The 23,611-nt window shown below is 38.8% G+C and overlaps 1 protein-coding gene across 1 annotated transcript in view; it reads right to left on the bottom strand.

Moving 5' to 3' along the window:
* LOC134529979 (A disintegrin and metalloproteinase with thrombospondin motifs 6-like) overlaps window positions 1-23,611 on the bottom strand; it is a 225,691-nt gene that overhangs the window by 8,354 nt on the left and 193,726 nt on the right. Inside the window, exon 19 of the mRNA XM_063364509.1 lies at window positions 10,388-10,576. Within this exon, the coding sequence (XP_063220579.1) occupies window positions 10,388-10,576 (189 nt within the window). The remainder of the gene's footprint in view (window positions 1-10,387; window positions 10,577-23,611) is intronic.

Consider the following 23,611-nt stretch of genomic DNA (forward strand, 5'->3'; position numbering starts at 1 on the left):
AAAATTTCTCTTTTCAAAGGGAAAAAATCCCGTTTCGAGGGAAAATTTCCCGTTTTTAGTCCTTAAAAATCCCAGCAGCTAGAAATGTCCATATGTAAGCTTAAGCATCCATGTCGACAGCCTCCGATAAGCCTCTGACCTCATCATTGATTATGAAGTCACCGTTGCAATTTTCGTTATGGCCGCCATCTTTAAAATCTTTATTTACTATCCGATTTTAATGAAATTTTATTTAAAAATTATAAAAAAAATTCAAATAATAAAATAAAAAAAATATTTAAAAATTGTACTTTTACGACACGGAGCTCTGAGTCCTCGGTTCGAACCCGGTGAGGGCAAAAAAAATTAAAAATAACGACCGATCCTTCCCCCGTGGTGACTGCTGGCAGACTGTCTCCCACCACTTTTTTTCAAAGCATATATAACAACATCTAGTATGACGTCATGTCCGCCATCTTGAAAATCCGTAATTTTAATGCTAGAGATTCGGGAAAAAAGTTAAAAATCACTAAAAAAAATAATCAACCTAAATAAATAATAAAAAATCCTTAAAACCACCGTTGCACTTTTCGTGACGACTGCCATCTTGGCTTAATCCACTGGAGGTCACCATATAGTTTTCGTCCGCTAGAGTGTGCTGATACCATGTTAGAATAATTTTCTGTTCACCATACTTTTAACCTCGACTGATGGCATTGAACTTTGACTTGACCTTGAACTTTGACCTTTACCTTTAACTTTGACCTTGACCTTGAAATTTGACCTTGACCTTGTCGACCATCATGGATCCGACATTTTATGTTCAGTACATACTACCAGGAGCTACCACCTGCTGGAGTACGCCATCTTGTGTGTGTACTCGTATTATAGAGTACATTTCCATCTGGTTAATTTTATTCTAACCCGCTACAGTGCAGTAATCATTTATTATGGAGGGACCCCCGACATCTTGAAATTCGGCCGCCATCTTGAAATCATGATATAATGTAGCTAGAAAAGCGGAAAAAAAACCAAAATTTATTAAATAAATCACTCATTAACTTACATATCGATTCGATCCGCTCCAGTCCTTGGTTCGATCCTCGATCGATGCAATAATGTTTAATTTTATGAAAAAATAATAATAGCTTCAATAAACCATGTTCAACATTATTAAAGAGACTTTACTCCTCTACTACCATCATCCTATCAGACATAAAGACCACCATATTAGAAATTCGTAATTGTAATGCTAGAGATTCGGGAAAAAGTTCAAAATTCATTAAATAAATTTGTAATCTATGTACTGATTGATTAGATCGACTAAGGTCCTTGGTTCGATCCCTGGCCGATACAAAACAACTTTAATTTTAAAAAAGTACCAGAAAAGTGTAAGGTTCGTGAAATAAAACACCACAAAGTCTTTTACAAACATAATATTTATTACACAATTACTATCCTACTACAGAATAACTTGCGAAAGACAGCAATCTTATAAACATTTAGCCCTGCATAGACGTGCAACGACTACTTCTTAGCTCCAACAGCTCCAAATGCTCCAAATGGCTCCAACAGCTCCAACAGCTCCAAATGCTCCAACTGCCTTTTCTTTCAACAGCTCCAATGATATTGGGCTACAATGCTACGAGTCTAAGAGACTACGAGGCTACAAGGCTACGAGTCTAAAAGGATCTAGCTGGTTCCAAGTTATACATGGCTGCGAGACTGCATGACTAAAAGACCGCATGGCTACGAAACTACATGTCTATGAAGCTACAAGGATACAAGTCTACTCGGCTCCAACACGCAATGTACGCAATTTACACGCAATGAATGTAATGATTACACAGTACACACAGGAAACGAAATGAAGAAAAAATACACACACAGGAAAAAAACGGAATGTAAACACAGTACACACACACACAGGAAACTTAACGTACACACAGTCCACACAGGAAACTAAACGTACACACAGGAAACTGAACATTTACAGTACACACTGGAAAAGGAACGTACACACAGTACACACAGGAAACGGAACGTACACACAGTACACACACAGGAAACATCACGTACACACAGTACACACACAGGAAACGGAACGTACAAACAGTACACACAGGAAACGGAACGTACACACAGGACACACAGGAAACGGAACGTACACACAATACACACAGGAAACGGAACGTACACACAGTACACACACAGGAAACGGAACGTACACACAGTACACATATGAAACGGAACGTACACACAGTACACACACAGGAAACGGAACGTACACACAGTACACAAGGAAACAGAACGTACACACAGTACACACAGGAAACGGAACGTACACACACATACAGTAGCGGAAACACACACAGGCTTAGTTGGAAATCAGAATACAAGAAATGAAAACATTAAATTTTTACTTTCAATATTTTATTACTTCTCAACATTACACAAATACAAGTAAAAGAAGCCATTATTGTTTATAGCCAGCTTTCCTCAGTTCTTTGAGTATGAAGGATATTTCTTTGATGCACGGATAGTTTCCTGCACAAAGCGAGTCATGTAGAAGTCTTAGCCGGTCAACCAATATGTTTGGATCTTTCCATGATGTGTAATCAATTTCTTCTACCACCATCTTACTTGCTTGTTTATTATAAATACTTTTAATATCACAATCGTCCCAGTGATCATAATAAGCATTATCAGATTTATTTATTATAACACGACGTTTCCATCGTTTCGGTCTCAGGACATCGCCACATTCTTCGATCTTGTCAGCTCTGGGTGCTTTATCACAGTCTATGCCTTTGTCAACAGCCTCAGAGTCACTGTAACAATCACTGTAGAAGACATCCTCTTCACCCAGATTACCGTATGAATTCGCTTTCGATGATGTCGAAGTGTCTTCATGGTCTTCATGTTTTCTTTTTAGGAGTCCATCATTTTTACAAAGAATGGAGGATCTACTGAATATAGGCTTGAATGTATTCTCACTTTTCACGGTGTTGATACTTCCATTAGTTTCAGTCTTCCCGAAGCCATTAGCATCCTTCAATTTATGTTCATCCTCACGATCGGGTGAGCTAATACCATCACGCTCAGGACAAGGAAAATTATTGTCGTAATGCAGATCACTCTTCTTTAGTCTAGTGGATCCATCGGTGTCCTCTATGCCGTAAGTAGTCTTGACTTATATGTTCTACCATGTCTTTTTAAGCTGTCAATTCGTGTTAACAACCTGCTACAACGATTACAGCTTAACATGTTGCGTAGTGGGTTTCTGGCACAATCATTCTTCTCATGAAGTCTAGCATTCCTTCTCATCACAAAATCCTTGCCACAGTATCTACAGAGGCTTCCTTCCGATTCAGCTGCAGAAAACAAACCATGATCCATGGTAGCTTCTGTGACTAATGTTAGATACAAACTGTCAGTTTTCTCCAATTGGAACCATTTCTTAAATAAATTTTTTTAAATATTTCATCAGCGAGAGTTAAGTTATCTAATGCAAAGCAAATTGATGCAAGTAGTTCTGGATGTCATCAACAGATGTCGCCACGTGTTGCTTGCAGGTAAATAATATCTATTTCATTAATGCGGGATGCGGAATGCTCACCATCTATCCCAAAGAAAGATTGGCTTCGCTATACTCCAAGGAGAAGGAAGTTCGTCCTTCCTGTTAGTGCTTCTTAGATTTCTCAGAGATTATTATTATTCGATTGAGTAATGATTTTTTTTTTTTTTAAATTTCCATCTGATAAAAATATTACAAGTGTTGATTAAGTAGCAGAAGTTCACTAATTAAATGCAATCTTGAATAAAAATGACATGCCTCATTAAGTAAAAAAATCCTTCATGCAGAGATCAATTTCTCATCAGTAACCAGAAGCACTCGGAGAAAACCATCAGATGTCTAGTCGGGAATAATCAGTAGCACCCAGAGAAAACCATCAAAATTTTGTCAAGAATAATCAGGAGCACACGGAGAAATCCACCATAATATTGTCAAGAATAATCGGAAGTACTCGGAGAAAACCATCAGATGTCTAGTCAGGAATAATCAGAAGCACCCAGAGAAAACCATTAAAATATTGTCAAGAATAATATGGAGCACCCGGAGAAAACTACCATAATATTGACAAGAATTATCAGGAGCACACGGAGTAATCCACCATAATATTGACAAAAATAATCGGAAGCACACGGAGAAAACCGCAATAAGTTTTCTTTGATATCATAATAAAAAAAAATTAATAAAAAATTAAAAATAAAAACGCAAAAATTCAAAAACTGATTCTGGCTTGTACTAGAACTCTAACTTTGCACATCAAAGATAAGTTCACAAGCTAGCAGAATGTTTGAATTTTTTTCCTTTTTTTAAATTTTTTATTATTTTTATTTTTTTATTTTTTTTAATCAAAGAAAACTTGTGGCGGTTTTCTCCGTGTGCTTCCGATTATTCTTGTCAATATTATGGTGGTTTTCTCCGTGTGCTCCCGTTTATTCTTGACAATATTATGGTGGATTTCTCCGTGTGCTCCTGATAATTCTTGTCAATATTATGGTAGTTTTCTCCGGGTGCTCCATATTATTCTTGACAATATTTTAATGGTTTTCTCTGGGTGCTTCTGATTATTCCTGACTAGACATCTGATGGTTTTCTCCGAGTACTTCCGATTATTCTTGACAATATTATGGTGGATTTCTCCGTGTGCTCCTGATTATTCTTGACAAAATTTTGATGGTTTTCTCTGGGTGCTACTGATTATTCCCGACTAGACATCTGATGGTTTTCTCCGAGTGCTTCTGGTTACTGATGAGAAATTGATCTCTGCATGAAGGATTTTTTTACTTAATGAGGCATGTCATTTTTATTCAAGGTTGCATTTAATTAGTGAACTTCTGCTACTTAATCAACACTTGTAATATTTTTATCAGGTAGAAATTAAAAAAAAAATCATTACTCAATCGAATAATAACAATCTCTGAGAAATCTAAGAAGCACTAACAGGAAGGACGAACTTCCTTCTCCTTGGAGTCTAGCGAAGCCAATCTTTCTTTGGGATTGATAGTGAGCATTCCGCATCCCGCATTAATGAAATAGATATTATTTACCTGCAAGCAACACGTGGCGACATCTGTTGATGACATCCAGAACTACTTGCATCAATTTGCTTTGCATTAGATAACTTAACTCTCGCTGATGAAATATTTAAAAAAATTTATTAAGAAATGGTTCCAATTAGAAAAAACTGACAGTTTGTATCTAACATTAGTCACAGAAGCTACCATGGATCATGGTTTGTAATCTGCAGCTGAATAGGAAGGAAGCCGCTGTAGATACTGTGGCAAGGATTTTGTCATGAGAAGGAATGCTAGACGTCATGAGAAGAATGATTGTGCTAGGAACCCACTACGCAACATGTTAAGCTGTAATCATTGTAGCAGATTATTAAAACGAATTGACAGCTTAAAAAGACATGGTTAAACATGTAAAGTCAAGACTACTTACGGCATAGAGGACACCGATGGATCCACTAGACTAAAGAAGAGTGATCTGCATTATGACAATAATTTTCCTTGTCCTGAGCGTGATGGTATGAGCTCACCCGATCGTGAGTAAGAACATAAATTGAAGGATGCTAATGGCTTCGGGAAGACTGAAACTAATGGAAGTATCAACACCGTGAAAAGTGAGAATACATTCAAGCCTATATTCAGTAGATCCTCCATTCTTTGTAAAAATGATGGACTCCTAAAAAGAAAACATGAAGACCATGAAGACACTTCGACATCATCGAAAGCGAATTCATACGGTAATCTGGGTGAAGAGGATGTCTTCTACAGTGATTGTTACAGTGACTCTGAGGCTGTTGACAAAGGCATAGACTGTGATGAAGCACCTAGAGTTGACAAGATCGAAGAATGTGGCGATATCCTGAGACCGAAACGATGGAAACGTCGTGTTATAATAAATAAATCTGATAATGCTTTTTATGATAACTGGGACGATTGTGATACTAAAAGTATTTATAATAAACAAGCAAGTAAGATGGTGGTAGAAGAAATTGATTACACATCATGGAAAGATCCAAACATATTGGTTGACCGGCTAAGACTTCTACATGGTTTGCTTTGTGCAGGAAACTATCCGTGCATTGAAGAAATATCCTTCATACTCAAAGAACTGAGGAAAGCTGGCTACATACAATAATGGCTTCTTTTACTTGTATTTGTGTAATGTTGAGAAGTAATAAAATATTGAAAGTAAAAATTTAATATTTTTATTTCTTGTATTCTGATTTCCAACTAAGCCTGTGTGTGTTTCCGCTACTGTATGTGTGTGTACGTTCCGTTTCCTGTGTGTACTGTGTGTACGTTCCGTTTCCTGTGTGTACTGTGTGTACGTTCCGTTTTCTGTGTGTACTGTGTGTACTTTCCGTTTCCTATGTGTACTGTGTGTACGTTCCGTTTCCTGTGTGTGTACTGTGTGTACGTTCCGTTTTCTGTGTGTATTGTGTGTACGTTCCGTTTCCTGTGTGTACTGTGTGTACGTTCCGTTTCCTGTGTGTACTGTTTCTTTTCCTGTGTGTACTGTTTGTACGTTCCGTTTCCTGTGTGTGTACTGTGTGTACGTTCTGTTTCCTGTGTGTGTACTGTGTGTACGTTCCATTTCTTGTGTGTACTGTGTGTACGTTCCGTTTCCTGTGTGTGTACTGTGTGTACGTTCCGTTTCCTATGTGTACTGTGTGTACGTTCCGTTTCCTGTGTGTACTGTGTGTACGTTCAGTTTCCTGTGTGTACTGTGTGTACGTTCAGTTTCCTGTGTGTGTGTGTACTGTGTGTACATTTCGTTTTTTTCCTGTGTGTGTATTTTTTCTTCGTTTCGTTTCCTGTGTGTACTGTGTAATCATTACATTCATTGCGTGTAAATTGCGTACATTGCGTGTTGGAGCCGAGTAGACTTGTATCCTTGTAGCTTCATAGACATGTAGTTTTCGTAGCTATGCGGTCTTTTAGTCATGCAGTCTCGCAGCCATGTATAACTTGGAACCAGCTAGATCCTTTTAGACTCGTAGCCTTGTAGCCTCGTAGTCTCTTAGACTCGTAGCATTGTAGCCCAATATCATTGGAGCTGTTGAAAGAAAAGGCAGTTGGAGCATTTGGAGCTGTTGAAGCTGTTGGAGCCATTTGGAGCATTTGGAGCTGTTGGAGCTAAGAAGTAGTCGTTGCACGTCTATGCAGGGCTAAATGTTTATAAGATTGCTGGCTTTCGCAAGTGATTCTGTAGTAGGATTGTAATTGTGTAGTAAATATTATGTTTGTAAAAGACTTTGTGGTGTTTTATTTCTCGAACCTTACACTTTTCTGGTACTTTTTTAAAATTAAAATTGTTTTGTATCGGCCAGGGATCGAACCAAGGACCTTAGTCGATCTAATCAATCAGTACATAGATTACAAATTTATTTAATGAATTTTGAACTTTTTCCCGAATCTCTAGCATTACAATTACGAATTTCCAATAGGGTGGTCTTGATATCTGATAGGATGATGGTAGTAGAGGAGTAAAGTCTCTTTAATAATGTTGAACATGGTTTATTGAAGCTATTATTATTTTTTCATAAAATTAAACATTATTGCATCGATCGAGGATCGAACCAAGGACTGGAGCGGATCGAATCGATATGTAAGTTAATGAGTGATTTATTTAATAAATTTTGGTTTTTTTCCCGCTTTTCTAGCTACATTATATCATGTTTTCAAGATGGCGGCCGAATTTCAAGATGTCAGGGGTCCCTCCATAATAAATGATTACTGCACTGTAGCGGGTTAGAATAAAATTAACCAGATGGAAATGTACTCTATAATACGAGTACACACACAAGATGGCGTACTCCAGCAGGTGGTAGCTCCTGGTAGCATGTACTGAACATAAATTGTCGGATCCATGATGGTCGACAAGGTCAAGGTCAAGGTTAAAGTTCAAGGTCAAAGTCAAAGTTAAAGGTAAAGGTCAAAGTTCAAGGTCAAGGTTGGATTTAAAGGTCAAGGTTGGATTTTAAGATCAAGGCCAAAGTTCAAGTTCATAGTCAAAGTTCAATGCCAACAGTCGAGGTTAAAGGTATGGTGAACAGAAAATTATTCTAACATGTTATCAGCACACTCTAGCGGACGAAAACAAGATGGTGACCTCCAGTGGATGAAGCCAAGATGGCAGTCGACACGAAAAGTGCAACGGTGGTTTTAAGGATTTTTTTATTATTTAATTAGGTTGATTAATTTTTTTAATGATTTTTAAATTTTTTCCCGAATCTCTAGCATTAAAATTACGGATTTTCAGGATGACGGACATGACGTCATACTAGATGTTGTTATATATGCTTTGAAAAAAAGTGGTGGGAGTCAGTCTGCCAGCAGTCACCACGGGGGAAGGATCGGTCGCCATTTTAAATTTTTTTGCCCTTACTAGGTTCGTAAAAGTACAATTTTTAAATATTTTTTATTAAAATTTTATTATTTGAATTTTTTTATAAATTTAAAAAATAATTCATTAAAATCGGATAATAAATAAAGATTTTAAAGATGGCGGCCATAACGAAAATTGCAACGGTGACGTCATAATCCATGATGACGTCAGAGGCTTATCGGAGGCTGTCGACATGGATGCTTAAGCCTACATATGGACATTTCTAGCTGCTGGGATTTTTAAGGACTAAAAACGGGAAATTTTCCCTCGAAACGGGAATATTTCCCTCGAAAAGATAAATTTTTGAATTGAGGAATTTTTTGGGATTTTTTGGCGGAATTTTTTTCCACATAAATGGAAATTTTGGCGAATTTTGGGGAATTTTGGGCAATTTTTGCCCAATTTTGGCGGATTTTGAGGGTCAAAGGTCAATGTCCTACTTGTCCTGTTACGCTGTGTCCCGTTACACTCATCTAAGATGGCCGCCGTGACGTCACAATCCAATATGGCGGTCGACTCCGCCACTGCCACTCCCTGGACCCAGTTTCCGGAGCCCCTATTATATACTACTCACCAACAAGGATGGAGTTGTTGGTTGTGTCAGATTTTTACTGACTAAAAACAGTCCCCTTTCTCCACTTCCTGTGGGAAGAGAGCCAGATCGGGAACCGCTTTCGCATCACTTCAGCCTGGCCCTGGATGCGCGTCTAGGCGTTTACTGTCGACAGTTGATCTTCCTTCTTAGCTTTAAGCACTGCCTCGGCGAAGTCCATGATCGCCTCCCACTTCGGCTCAGGGCTGGTCATGAGGGGAATTATATTTTCAGGTTTTAATTTTGCTACATTGGTTTTTTTCGGTGGCACCCCTTTCTACTGCCCATCTGCAGCAGTAAAAAAGATGTGGCTGGCGTCGTCGGTGGTAGTCAAGCAATATTTACACGATGGGCTATCTATAAGTCCCATGCGGTGTAGATATGCATTGAAAAAAACATTCCTTGTGACTATCTGCGTTATGTAGAAGTTGATTTCTGCATGTGTTCTGCATGTACTCTGGAATTAGCTTTACCGTCCATCTTCCAGTGTCTGCGTTCCGCCATCTGCATTTCCATTCTCTGAGCGTCCGTTTCCACCCGAGCACTCGGGAGCTGTTGTCAAGAGTACATGCGACAAGTTGCTCGTGGAGTCTTTTTCGTTCCTTCGCCATGAGGTCTACCGGTACAGTTTTAGTGATGACGAGTGACGTCGCTTCCGATACTGTGCGGTAGGCGCAGGCTACTCGGAGGGCGGCCAATCTTTGGATTGAGGCTAACATTCTTCTGTATTTCTCATGGGCGAGCTGATCACCCCGTATTTCCGCACCGTATAACATGATATAGTGAATCGTGCTAAGTAGCAACCGTCTCTTGGCGTAACGGATGTAAGGGCCGGATGTATTAAGCATTATCTTTGACAAGCCTTGTTGGCTGGCAAAGTTAGTAGCAGGGACAGTGGTAGAGGTAGAGGCAGTGATAGTGGCAGGGGTTGTAGCAGATGCAGACAGCGGTGATAGTGGCAGGGGCTGCAGCAGAAGCAGACAGCGGTGATAGTGGCAGAGGCTGCAGCAGAAGCAGACAGCGGTGATAGTGGCAGAGGCTGCAGCAGAAGCAGACAGCAGTGATAGTGGCAGGGGCTGCAGCAGAAGTAGACAGCGGTGATAGTGGCAGGGGCTGCAGCAGTAGCAGACAGAAGTGATAGTGGCAGGGTCTGCAGCAGAAGCAGACAGCTGTGATAGTGGCAGAGGCTGCAGCATAAGCAGACAGCGGTGATAGTGGCAGAGGCTGCAGCAGAAGCAGACAGCGGTGACAGTGGCAGGGGCTGTAGCAGAAGCAGACAGCAGTGATAGTGGCAGGGGCTGCAGCAGAAGCAAGAAGCAGTGTCAGTGGCAGGGGCGGGCACACACCTGTGGCAGTACTGGGGGTTGTCGCAGCGGCGCACCGTGGACGGCCTCTGTTCCGCGCACCGGTGCTCGTCCACGGCCATCTCCTCGCCGCCTACGCGCTGCGGCTCCTGCAGACACGCCAGCGACCTCATCTGGAAGCCCAGGTCGCCGCGCGCGCGGCAGCAGCGCCTCCAGGGCCCCACGCGCCACCTGCGCAGCGCGACCACACCCTCCACCTCAGCAACCACAGCTACCACTGTACTTGTAATACGGAGCTAGGGACGACATGCTATCACCTTGCCGTCGCGACACATTGCAGAAGTGCTGTTTGACCAAGTCTGATGATGGTAAGTTACTATGATTTAGAATCTCAATCGTTAAACACATTCTTACCACGAAACACATTCATTTACATGGCGTGGATCATGAGATGAAAAAAAAAAAATGTTTTATCGGGTAACCATGTAATTATGCAGAAGTTGTGGCCACGCTATGAATTTTAGTGTCTTTCCATATGTCGGATCTAATCTTTCCTTCGCTCAGGACAGAAATTGTGATTAGCGCCCTATCCCTCCCCCTTAACCGCAATAAACGTAGGTACCAGACAAAATAATTTTCGGCTATCCTTCGCCCCAGGGCAGGCTGTCTACACTGCAAACTCCCCCCCCCCTCCTGCAGATCATTACACAACATGCTCAGGCTCTATCCTCTACGACAGGGATGTCCAAATAGGTACTATTGAAGCAAGAACTACATGTGTGTTTCTATGTCGGGTGTAGCATCACAGCCATACAACTTATTTGAATCGTAATTAACAAAACTAAGAATAGTAATAGTAAACAGTATTATTACTTTTAATAATTGTTCAACCAGTTATCTTAGTGGCTTAACTTCTGACCGGTAATGTAATTATACAGATGTGACCACACTGATTCAAGTCACTGCAACCACACCATTCTAATGGTGGGTCCGTGACTGATGGGAAGATCCCTGCCAGGAATGCGGCCGCGAAGAGGAGCACTGACGTCACGAGGGACACGGAGTCAAGGGAGTGTGTGATACAGTGCAAAGTGTAAACATTGACTCGACTCAACGAATACAATACAATGTCGTTTCTTACCATCCATGTGTTTACTTAACAAAGAATTCCTAATCACTTCTACAATGCGATAACACAAAATAAGGCATGCTTCGATACTTTTCACATGCTTCAAAGTACAGCTACGAAAGTTATAGTAAGACATGAACTCACAATTAATACTAGATTCCAGTTTCACAGACAGAAGTATGTAGAAGTGTGTTGAGGGCAGCAAGTATGAATATAAGACATGCAGTGGACGAAACATCTATATTGTAATATTTGTAATTGTATACCGCAGTTTACATAATAATGGTTTTTCAGACATAAATAAAACATATCACTTCACTCTTTCTTAACATTTTTCTAACGGCCGCACCAGTGCTGACTTCGATATTATCACTGGGCACTGCAGCACATGATGACTCGTCACTATCAGTTTCAGAGTCATTCTCGTCACTATCCAAGTTAACAATAATACTGTCTATCACGTCCGGAATAATTCCATCCTTCTTCCAATATTCTTCCTCGACGTGCTGCACGTGTCTACAAATTCCCGCCTAGTCTTCTTTTGTCACTGATGACATTGAAGCTTTTGTCAAGTATTTAAATTTCGTAAGTGATAAATCGCCAGTGACATTCTTCTCTCTAACTAGTCTCTTGATTTTTCCCCATGCTAACTCGATTACATTTAGATCACACATGTAAGGAGGCAGTCTGAGTACCGTGTGAACAAACTGATTGATTTTACAGTCTATTCTGTATGTTTTTTGGGGGGGTTATGCAGTTCTCCAAGCTTGTACAAATTTACTTTGCGCATGCTCTCGTTGTATTCAACCCCGTTGTTCTTCAATCACAGCATAATGTCGTTTTTTACTGCATACTTGGACGGGATTTTATTAATCTCCATACTATGATAGTAGTATAGGAATGTATGTCCTGGCACAGTCGCCAGGCGCTGGTACCTGTGCCAGGTCAATGACAGATTGCTCTGACGTCACGGCGGCCATATTGGACTCAAAAAATCCTCAAAAATCCTTCTAAAATGACTCAAAATGACTCAAAATTTCCCGTTTTCGAGGGAAAAATTCTCGTTTTCTTCCTCGAAAATTCAAAAATTAGGATTTCGAAAAACCTCAAAAGTCATTTTGCCTTAGAAAGAACTTAATGTCCATATAGAGGCTTAAGCATCCATGTCTACCGCCTCCGATAAGCCTCTGACGTCATCATGTATTATGTAATCATGGCATATGACGTCACCGTTGCCATTTCCGTTACGGCCACCATCTTGAAAATCTTTATTTATTATCCGATTTTAATGAAAAAAAATTAAAATTTATAAAAAATTCAATTATTTAAATTTTAATAAAAATATTAAAAAAACATACATTTACGACAGGGAGCTCGGAGTCCTCGGTTCGAAACCGGTAATAGCAAAAGATAAAAAAACGAGAGGTCCTTCCTCCACGCAAGCCACCGACAGACTAATCTCCCACCACTTTTGTCAAGATATATATATCGTCATCTAGTAGGATGCCATGTCCGCCATCTTGAAAACACATAATTTGTATGTTAGAAAAAAAGGAATTTTTTAAAAATAATCAAAAAAATTAATCAATCGAATGAATAATAAAAATTTAATGAATATTACTAAAAATTCACCATTGCACATATTGTTACGGTCGCCATATTGGATTAAATAAATGTCGCATGTTTCGTTACGCCCACCATCTTGGTTGAGTTCGATGTCTTAGTTACACTTTTCGTTACGACCGCCATCTTGTATAAAGATGTAACTGTTTCAATTATCGTTACGGCTGCCATCTTGAAAATCCGTAATTTTAATGCTAGTAATTCCGAAAAAATTACAAAAAATATTTTAAAAATTGCATACTTCAAATGTTTAGTTACTTAATTGTTTTCGGTCCTCGGTTTGATTCCCAGCGAGAGTAAACCAGTAATTTATTAATATATTAAAAACTTCTTAATATAAAGTAATAATAACATCTTACATCACACCCGTCATTTTGAATTGTCACCACTGTATCAATTATTGTTACAGACGCCATCTTGAAAAACTTTATTTATTATCCGATTTTAAAGAAAAAAGTTTAAAATTCATCAAAAAATAAATCATTAAAATACTGATTGATTTGATCAATTCCCATTCTTGGTACGAAACCGGTAAGAGCAAAAAATAAAAAAACAACAGATTCTTCCTCCATGGAAGTTACCTAGACTGACCTCACACCACCAAGGTATATATATCGTCAACTGGTATGACGTCATGTCCGCCACCTTGTCTTCGTCCGCTGGAGGCCGCCATCTTGTTTTCGTCTGCTAGAGTGTGCCGATGCCATGTTAGTATAATTTTCTGTTCACCATACCTTTGACCTCGACTGCTGGCATTGAACTTAGACCTTGACCTTAAAATTTAATATTTACTTTGTAAATTTACCTTGACCTTGAAATTTGACCTTGACTTTTACAACCATCATGGATCCGAAATTTTGTGTTCAGAACATGCTACCAGGAGCTATCGCCTGCTAGAGGAGATCGCAACCATCTTGTTTTCGTCTGCTGGAGGACACCATCTTGTGTGTGTACTCATCTTATAGAGTGCATTACCACCATGCTAGTTTTATTCTAACCCGCTAGAGTGCCATAATCATTTATTATTACTGAGGTGCCCGCCACTCATAAATTTGGATACCATCTTGAAATCATGTAATTATTTAGCTAGACATTCGGGAAAAATTCCAAAAGTAACCGAAAAAATCACTCATTAATTTACATATTGAATCGATGGATTCCTGTCCTCGGTTAGATTCTTGACCAGTGTCAGGTGTAACTAAATATTAAATATATTTAATATTCTGTTTTCCATTACCTTTCGTGGAATTTATTAATCATTCACTCTAAGGAAAACAACTCAAGACAATATACCTGACCAACTAAATAAATGCAGTGCCGCTATGCCTTACATGAAAGTCTAGTTTTTGATACTTATAATAACCTTTAAAATGTTCATGTACAAAACCATCAATACATATACACCATGCGTCTTCGGACCACAGGTTCTGTCCTTGTGAACTTCTCATTTGTAGAACAAACATAGAGTTCTAGCACAAACAGAATTTTTTGTATTTTTTTGTTGTTTTATTTTTATTATTATTATTATTTATCTGTGATTGATTGATATCAAAGAAATATGTGTGACGGTTTTCTCCGTGTGCTCCGATTATTCTTGTCAATATATTTTGATGGTTTTCTCTGTGTGCTCCTGATTATTCCTGTGGTTTCTCCAAGTACTTCTGGTTGTTTCTGAGAAACCGTTTTATGCAAGAAGGATTATTTACTTTATGTGTTATGTCATTTTATTCAGAGTTAAATTTAATTAATAGATTTTCTGCTACTAAATCATGACTTGTAATATTTTTATCAGGTGGTTTTCGAACGACAAAACCATTACTAAGTCATATATAATAATAAGCTCTGAGACATATGAAAATCACAAATAAGAAAGACGAACTTCCTTCTCCTTGGTGCTTAGCGAAGCCATCCTACTGTTGCGAACGTAAGTGAGCATCCCGCATCCCACATAAAATAAATAATATTTACCTGCAAGCAAAATGTGTTGACATCTGTTGATGACAGCCAGAACTACTTGCATCAATTTGCTTTGCATTAGATAACTTAACTCTCGCTGATGAAATATTTAAAAAAATTCTATTTAAGTAATGGTTACAATTGGAAAAACTGACAGTTTGTATCTACCATGGATCATGGTTTGTTATCTGCAGTTGAATCGGAAGGAAGCCGCTGTAGATACTGTGGCAAGGATTTTGATATGAGAAGGAATGCTAGACGTCATGGGAAGAATGATTGTGCTAAACACCCACTACGCAAAATGTTAAGCTGTAATCGATGTAGCAGATTATTAACACGAATTGACAGCTTAATAAGACATGATAAAACATGTAAAGCCAAGCCTACTTACGGCATAGAGGACATCGATGGATCCACTAGACTAAAGAAGAGTGATCTGCATTACAACAATAATTTTCCTTGTCCTGAGCGTGATGGTATTAGCTCACACGATCGTGACCGAAGAACATAAATTGAAGGATGCTGATGGCTTCGGGAAGACTGAAACTAATGGAAGTATCAACACCGTGAAAATTGAGAATACATTCAAGCCTATATTCAGTAGATCCTCCATACTCTGTAAAAATGATGGACTCCTAAAAAGGAAACATGAAGACGATGAAGACACTTCGACATCATCGATAGCGAATTCATACGGTAATCTGGGTGAAGAGGATGTCTTCTACAGTGATTGTTACAGTGACTCTGAGGCTGTTGACAAAGGCATAGACTGTGATGAAGCACCTAGAGCTGACAAAATCGAAGAATGTGGCGATGTCCTGAGACCGAAACGATGGAAACGTTGTGTTATAATAAATAAATCTGATCAAGCTTGTGATGATCGCTGGCTTGATGATGAAAGTTACCCTGAGGTTGGTGTTAAAACGGAAGACATCAGAGATCATAACATTTATTATAAACGTGCAAGGAATATGGTGGCAGAAGAGATTGATTACACATCATGGAAAGATCCAAACATTGGTTGACCGGCTAAGACTGTTGGTGGCATCTGTTCGTAGAGGAAACTACTCGCATATCGAGGAAGTATCGTCCATGCTTAAAGAACTGCGGAAAGCTGGCTACACAAAAATCACTTGATTAACTGTCATGTGTGTACTATATAAAAATAAATGAATTATTTATATTTAAAAAAAGTATGTTTTATTTCTTGTATTCTGATTTCTAACTAAGCATGTGTTTCAGCTACTGTATGTGTGATCATTCCGTTTCCTGTGTGTTCGTTACGTATCCTGTGTGTACTGTGTGTACGTTCCGTTTCCTGTACGTTCCGTTTCCTGTGTGTTCCGTTTCCTGTGTGTACGTTCCATTTGGTGTGTGTGTGTGTGTGTGTGTGTGTGTGTGGAGGAATTGGTGATTTGAATATCGGGTTTCGTGAAGTAGCTCTGAAACAATGATTATTCATTACAAAACATGAGAAAAGCAATTTGTAAATAATATGTTTTATATTCAGGCAGGCATAATAGTTATGTAAACAAATTTTTAAGATAAAAATAAATACATACAATTATTTTATATATCCAAGCAAATTATTTGTCATAAATGCTTAATTTATAAATGGAGAATTAACATATTTTATTTCTTAAAAATAATACATTTTACTTCAAACTTTATTGTGGGTTATAAACAACAACACAATATTAGCAAATGTATTATTTCTTTACTAACACCTATGCATTCTAATGATACAGTTACCAATTAAATACTCTCTACCTTTTCCTTTCTACACCCGCTACACTTTTAGTTGCAGAAGTTGCATTAGTACAGAACAGCCATGCGAACAAAAGCCTAAAAGCATTTTCATAAGTCAAGTTACGTTAAGGGATGAACCGAGCAAGGGAAAACTATTACATTATTATTGGGGATGTAAAATTTGTTACTTACAAGCTGGTGCTTATTTTAATGCACATATCTATAAGAAAACAAAATTAATTTACTAGCCATAATTTGCAAATATTGGACATTCTGTTAGACGTTAAGAACATACGCAGATCCCTAGGTGACCGTGTGATCACGTGACGAGCACGTCGAGTAGGGGAGGAGATAGTAACGCACCTGCTTCCAGGCTGATTACACCGATCGCGCTCGGCTGTCTGGCAGTCCTAATTACTTACAGATATACGTAATTGCTTCTAATTCGGGATATAAATCGCGTTTTAAACCTGGCACGCCAATGCAGGGACAAGCTCGGGAGATAGTTTACAATGTTGCAACACATTTCAGTAAACTAACATTTTTTTTTTATAAATTGACGTACAATGTGTCTGAAACAACGAGTGCTGCAACAGGTATCTCAATATCAACAGTTAAACGAATCATAGTCAAGGTAAAGCAAAGAGTAAACACAATTTGACATTTTTGACACAGAAGGGTAAGAAAATAGAGCACAGGAAAATATTCAAAGTAGACGATTCTACATGTGGTGCTGTGCGGAGAAAAATTCACGAGTTTTATACTGTAAGAAAATCTGTTCCTACATTAATGAAGTTTAATAAGATTTTGCAAGAAGATGGCATTTTGAAATGTAGCAGGGAATGCTCGCGAAAATTATTGAAGAAGCTAGGGTTCCGTTGGAAAAATATGTCAATCGAAGAGAAAGATTTTTATTGAAAAGCAGAAAATAGCTGCTTGGAGGGGTATGCGAGTTTCATTAGGCTAGCAGAAAAGTAATTTATTTTGCTATACACAGCAAAGTTCAAGTTGGCAGTCGGAATACGGAAATAGGCGTAACAAAATCCACTGGGGAAGGTCTGCGATTAATTTTTATGCATGCAGGTGGTGAAAGAACGCTTTGTCCCAATGCTTCACTTATTTTAAAGTCAAAACACAAATCTGAAGATTAACACAACGATATATTTTTGACAAATTTTCAACGAGGGTGAAAATTAAATTACTGCCAAATTAAGCTTTAAAAAATGTGTTGTTGTACTGGACATCTGCATTTATAATGTGCAGCATAACAAAAAAACCTACAGTATCATTCTTTAAACAATACATGGAAAAGTGGCTGACAAACAACAATATTTCATTCTCTTCAACAACGACAAAGGCGAGTCTTAAGCTTTGGGTAAAACGTGCGCGAGCAACAAAACAATTTAAAATAGATTCGTTAATCCCGGAATGTGACCGCGATGTCATTCGTCTGCCTCCATGACATGCTGATCTGAACCAAATTAAGCTGGTATGGGCAGACATCAAAAACAAAATTCGCGAAGGAATCTCTTTATCGCTAGATGGCAAAAAAAAAAAATTGTCAGTAGTTGTTCATCAGCTGTTCTGTGGACAAATGGAAAGAGTGTTGCAAGCACGTGAACAATTTTGAAGGGGACTATGTGAACAGTTACGGGACAGTTGACATTGAAAATGATAAAATAATAAATGTGGAAGGTTCAAGTGACAGGGAAACTGCAAGCGATACAGACAGTGAGAAAAGCAGTCTTTGTGATTCAGAATAGGTGAGTAGTTTAATTGTTTGTTAGCTTCATTCCCTCTTGTTTACAGATAGGCCTAGTGGTAATTTTATACGCCTTTTTCATTGTTTTGAATAATGTATAATGAAAAATAAACTACTTCGGTATAATCCAGGCGCAAATATAATTTTATTAGCCATGTATGTTATTTTAGCTCTCTCGGTGCATATAAGTCTCTTCAGCTATGCATTGGAATTTTATGATGGTGATTTGATTGAAAATTCATGTACCAATTCGTTGTTTGAACCGCAAATATTTATATATAACCTATATTATATAGTTTCTAATATTTGAGGTCTGAACAACAAATCGTTACATGAATATATAAAGTTTCAAATATTTGTGGTTTGAACAACCAATTGGTACATTAATTTTCAATCAGATCACCATCATAAGATAAAACATAAAAATGAAAAAATAAACACTATGCCATAAGGGGACATAGACTGTTTGTAATGACACCATCTTATCTAGAATACCAATTTAAAAATTCTGGGACGTGATTAAGTGACCAAGAGTGCAGTCAAACACGAAAAAAATTAAATGCACGAGTTACGCCTTTGCAGCTCGTGTAAGGTCCGTACTACAATTCCACGTAAACAGAGACGGATCCGTACATATTATTTCGGCAATTCTCCGTGCGACCAATAGAAACCGACTTCTTGGCTGCGGTGGTAGTCATGTTTGCTTATGTTTTAAATACGTTAAAAATAGATTCAAGTAAAATAACATATAGTGTTCTATCATAACATGTCGTTGATTTTTATTATTTATGTAAATTATGTCCGTGCTATGATCTCGAAGCATAATATATTTTATAATTCAAGTAATATTTCATAAAATTGAAATGCAATCTCATTAGTTGCCATTTGTTACTTTAACATGCATTGTGGAAACAGCAGACTCATGCGTGATTGTTTGGTTTGCCGCCCCTCCATTCCCACCGTGGTAGGGGGAGGCTGTTGATGCGCAGAGGCCCGCCGGAAAAGGCTCTTTTGCTTCTGTCGCTTTATAACTGCTTACACCCAAACTGAACACGTTCTTTCATTGCCACTTCATGGTTGTTTAAGATTTTCAAGTTGTTTTCAAGTGTTCAGGTAAACTTGATTGGACTGAGTTTGCAATTAGATCAGCATATCTAGAAACTCACCCCAAATATAATTATGATAAACCTATTAATTTATATATCACAATAATTTCAAAAAAAAATAATGCACCTTCTTTCATTCCTTCCATATAGTTTAATTAAGAAACAATATGTGACGTTTTGGACAGAGTTAAAGCACGATGGTACGACCCTACGCACCACCAGTGGTAAAGTAAAAACGTGGTTTGCTTAAGATTTCATGTTTCGTTTAAGCGATAGTGGACGCTCAGACAGCCTGCACTTTAACTTAGCACAGTAGTCTTGCAGGATTCTCTTTCTCCCAACTAATGGGCATTATATGGCGAACATAACTGCAACATAAAAGGGTCAGTGCATATGCATGCTGTATGAGCAGGTTGAATCCTCCTCAAGTTCACTGCATACGACGGTTTGCTATTAACTACTGTACTGACAGCAGTGTAGAAGTAACCACTAGCTTTAATTATATTGTAATTGTTTTTGGTGTCACTTCCGTGGAAGCAATGAAGGAATGCAATAAATGTAAGAAGAACAACTTTTAATTATTTCATAAAATTACATTTTTTTCACAATAATTATGGCACAAACATAAAATGCAGCTGTTTAATGTCTGACATAAGGAGGTCCGGCTGTGATATTACTTGTTACCTGTTGCATGCTTATGAAATATTTATTGAATATTAAAAAAAGAAAGTTCAAATAAAAATTGCTGTATGTTTTAAATATATTATTAACTCTCGTTAATGTTGTCTATTTACAAATAACCAACGAACTAATTATCAGTATGTAATTTTAATTAAAAAAACAAAACGCAGCTTTTCATCATTTACTATAAAAATTAATTAAAAATAATATTTTCTTCAAAATAAGTTTCAGAGAAAAAGCACTCAATAGTATAGCATATACCACTTAGGATCAACGCCTACCTGGGAATACATGCGGTGTACAGTGCTTCAGAAAACAAACACGGAATTTAAAAACTGTTCAATACATCCGAGTGGTGTCAGTTTATGAAAATAATTTAAGAATACGCTGAGGGTGATTAAATATTTAGTTCTGTACTCATAATTATAATCTGTGTTTTTAGAAATTTTAAAATGGTTGCAATGTGTGTTTTCAGGATAATTTTTAGGCATGAAACATCCGGTACAGATTCTTGAAACTACTCAAGAACTTGCATTACACATTTAACTTTTTTTCTCGACCATGTAATGTAATGGTTAGTAAGCCGACCTCATAGTTACCTAGGAACAACGAGAAGGTGGCGTGACAGTCCACAGCCTTGCGCTTAGAGGCGATATCGCACTATAAACACCTGACAAGGTGAACCCCTCAAAGCATGACTTTGTACAACATAAGTTCAACCCAACATTTTTGTTGTAACAGCGCAGTTATGTCAAAATACCATATGTGAAAAACTGCACAAAAGTAGTATGTATTGGTATGTCCTGCGCCAGGCTCCAGGCGGTGGAGCCGGGAGCCGGTCCGCCATCTTGGATAGTGACGTCACGGCGTCCATATTGGATGACAGTGACCTTGACCTTTGACCTTGACCTTGACCCCGGAGACCATTTTTCATCCGCCATCTTGGAACCTCCATATTTAAATCGAGCGCCCCACTCACTCTTGATGAACTTTTCATAATGGTCGCCATATTGATTTTTTTCTGTTACGCTGGAGGCCGCCATCTTGGATACCGTCGACTTTTTTTCTGCTGTTTGTTCCTAGAGAGCGCCAGCTTCGCTCTGTCTCATCACATAAGGCCGATGTTCCATTACCTACCATAGCTATTATGGTCCTTATAGACATATTAAATTTTATTTTTTATGCAAAATACATTGGAAGCACTGTGATTCGAACCATCGAAAAACTTGTCCATACTGCACCGCGGCCAGAGGTGGACTGAGGGTCCAGTCGTCTGAATCTCGCTTATATACCCGCGGTCTACTGGTATACTACATGAGTCAAAAAATTGTCTGTATTAAAAATATAATTTTTATTAGGTACCATAACATTATAGAAATAAAAACACACAAGTTCAAGTTTTACACATTTATTTATAAAAGTTACACAAATACATATTAGGTTAAGGAATTAAGCATTTTCGCAAGCAAAGTCTTTAATGACGCATAAACTGCCTCGTCGACTCAGGTTCCAAATGCCTCGTCGACTCCGGTTCCAACTGGTTCGCAGGTCACGGGATCAGGAACATAGGTTTCCAGCTGGTCATCTTCTGCGACGTCAACATCTCTAGCGAGACATGGTCGATGACGTCTGTGACCACATCTGTGCCTGGGCTTTGGCTCAGTGCTAGTTGGGACAGATTCACTGCCTGAACTTCGACAACAAGACGCACGTCGTTTGGACGTCTGTGTAGAAGCATCACAGGTCGCAACAGGTTGCAACACGCCCATTTTTGGTATTGCACGTGCAGACGAGGCGACTACCTCAGCGATGCTGGCAGGAAGGATTGTGTGTGGTCTCATGTGATAGACGGGACAGTTTCCAGGTTCGCAACAATCTAATAGCTGCTGAGTCGGTTTGTAGGACACAGGAAAGTGCGCAAACCGTCAATGCTGAGCGCCTCCATCACAGGTTTCTGTATATGTACATAGATACCCGGAATCCCAGTAGCTGTACGCGACACTGCTGAAGCTAGGTCGTACACTCACGTACACATTAGCAGGATGAAACGTAAACATCTTCTTGCAGGTCAAATGTCAACTGAAGGCACGAACGGATGTACGCCTTTTATATATGAAGGCTCCTACTAACACTGTGTATGCCATTTCTGCATTAGCTGCGAGTTTGTAGAAGCACAGACACGTTCAAACTTGTTGCGTGGTTGTGAGTCATATATTGCACTAAGCTTGCGCAGGGAAGGACAGCCGTAGTCGGTCTGTAGGTCTACAATTTCAACAGGTGCTTCACACCACTTGCTCAGCCATTTCTTCTGTTCAGGTCCGGCAACGTAAATTACTTCGTTTTGGTCTAGTAAATCTTCAATAGTGTTTTTCAATTGGTGGTACCGAATTTTCCCTTCGTCCCACTCTAGTGCTCGATAATATTTACATAGCCATTCATACGACCATTTGCTTTTACCGTCTAGTAGTTTCCAAGGATACGGAGGTCGGAACGTACGTGTTCGAGTCTTGTCTCCGGAGGTGACGCTAATTTCCTTGAGCACGAATCCATTTTGACTCTGGAAACCTTGCAGGTTGCAGTACATCTTGTCGCTAGCAATGCTCGGTCGTAACTGAATTATTATCGAAAACGAAACAGTATTTATGTCAGAATTTTCACAAGTTTGTCTCGACAATTGTACGATGCAAGCCGATCGTGAAGTATCAGACAAAAAGCACAGGTGTTTGGTGGAATATTTCCGCTAGTCGTTATCTCGATTCTACAATCGATGATGTTTGATTTGATTCGATCATCCTGTTTGGAACGTCAAACACCATTAACGGTGCTTTGTTCTTGAAACTGTCGAGACTCAATATCGGTGACTGACTCCGCCCATAGTAAGCTTGCTGAAACTTGGCGTACATTTGATATGCGAGAAGAAATCTTCCACTTTCAAAGTCCATGTTCGTATAAACATATGGATATCTTTCGCTGTTTAAAAATATTTTTACATTACGTATTTGACAGTTATCGAATAAGGAGCGACTTACTCCTGCATTGAGATGTCTTCCGGTCTGAAGCCCGACGATGATGTATCTTGGTTTTTCCGTAGCGAAGCTGGACTTTACTATCCAATTTTACGCTGACTATGAGGCAAGCCTGGATAAGTTTCCAGGCTCCAGGATCGGAATGGCACTTCGAAGTTCTTGCCATTTTCTATGTTCTTCAACATCTTGACTCGTTCAACGGTGCTCACTTGGATGTGGGGCAGCAGCCACTCG

This window comes from Bacillus rossius, chromosome 1 (genome assembly GCF_032445375.1).
Source record: "Bacillus rossius redtenbacheri isolate Brsri chromosome 1, Brsri_v3, whole genome shotgun sequence".
Classification (NCBI taxonomy): domain Eukaryota; kingdom Metazoa; phylum Arthropoda; class Insecta; order Phasmatodea; family Bacillidae; genus Bacillus; species Bacillus rossius.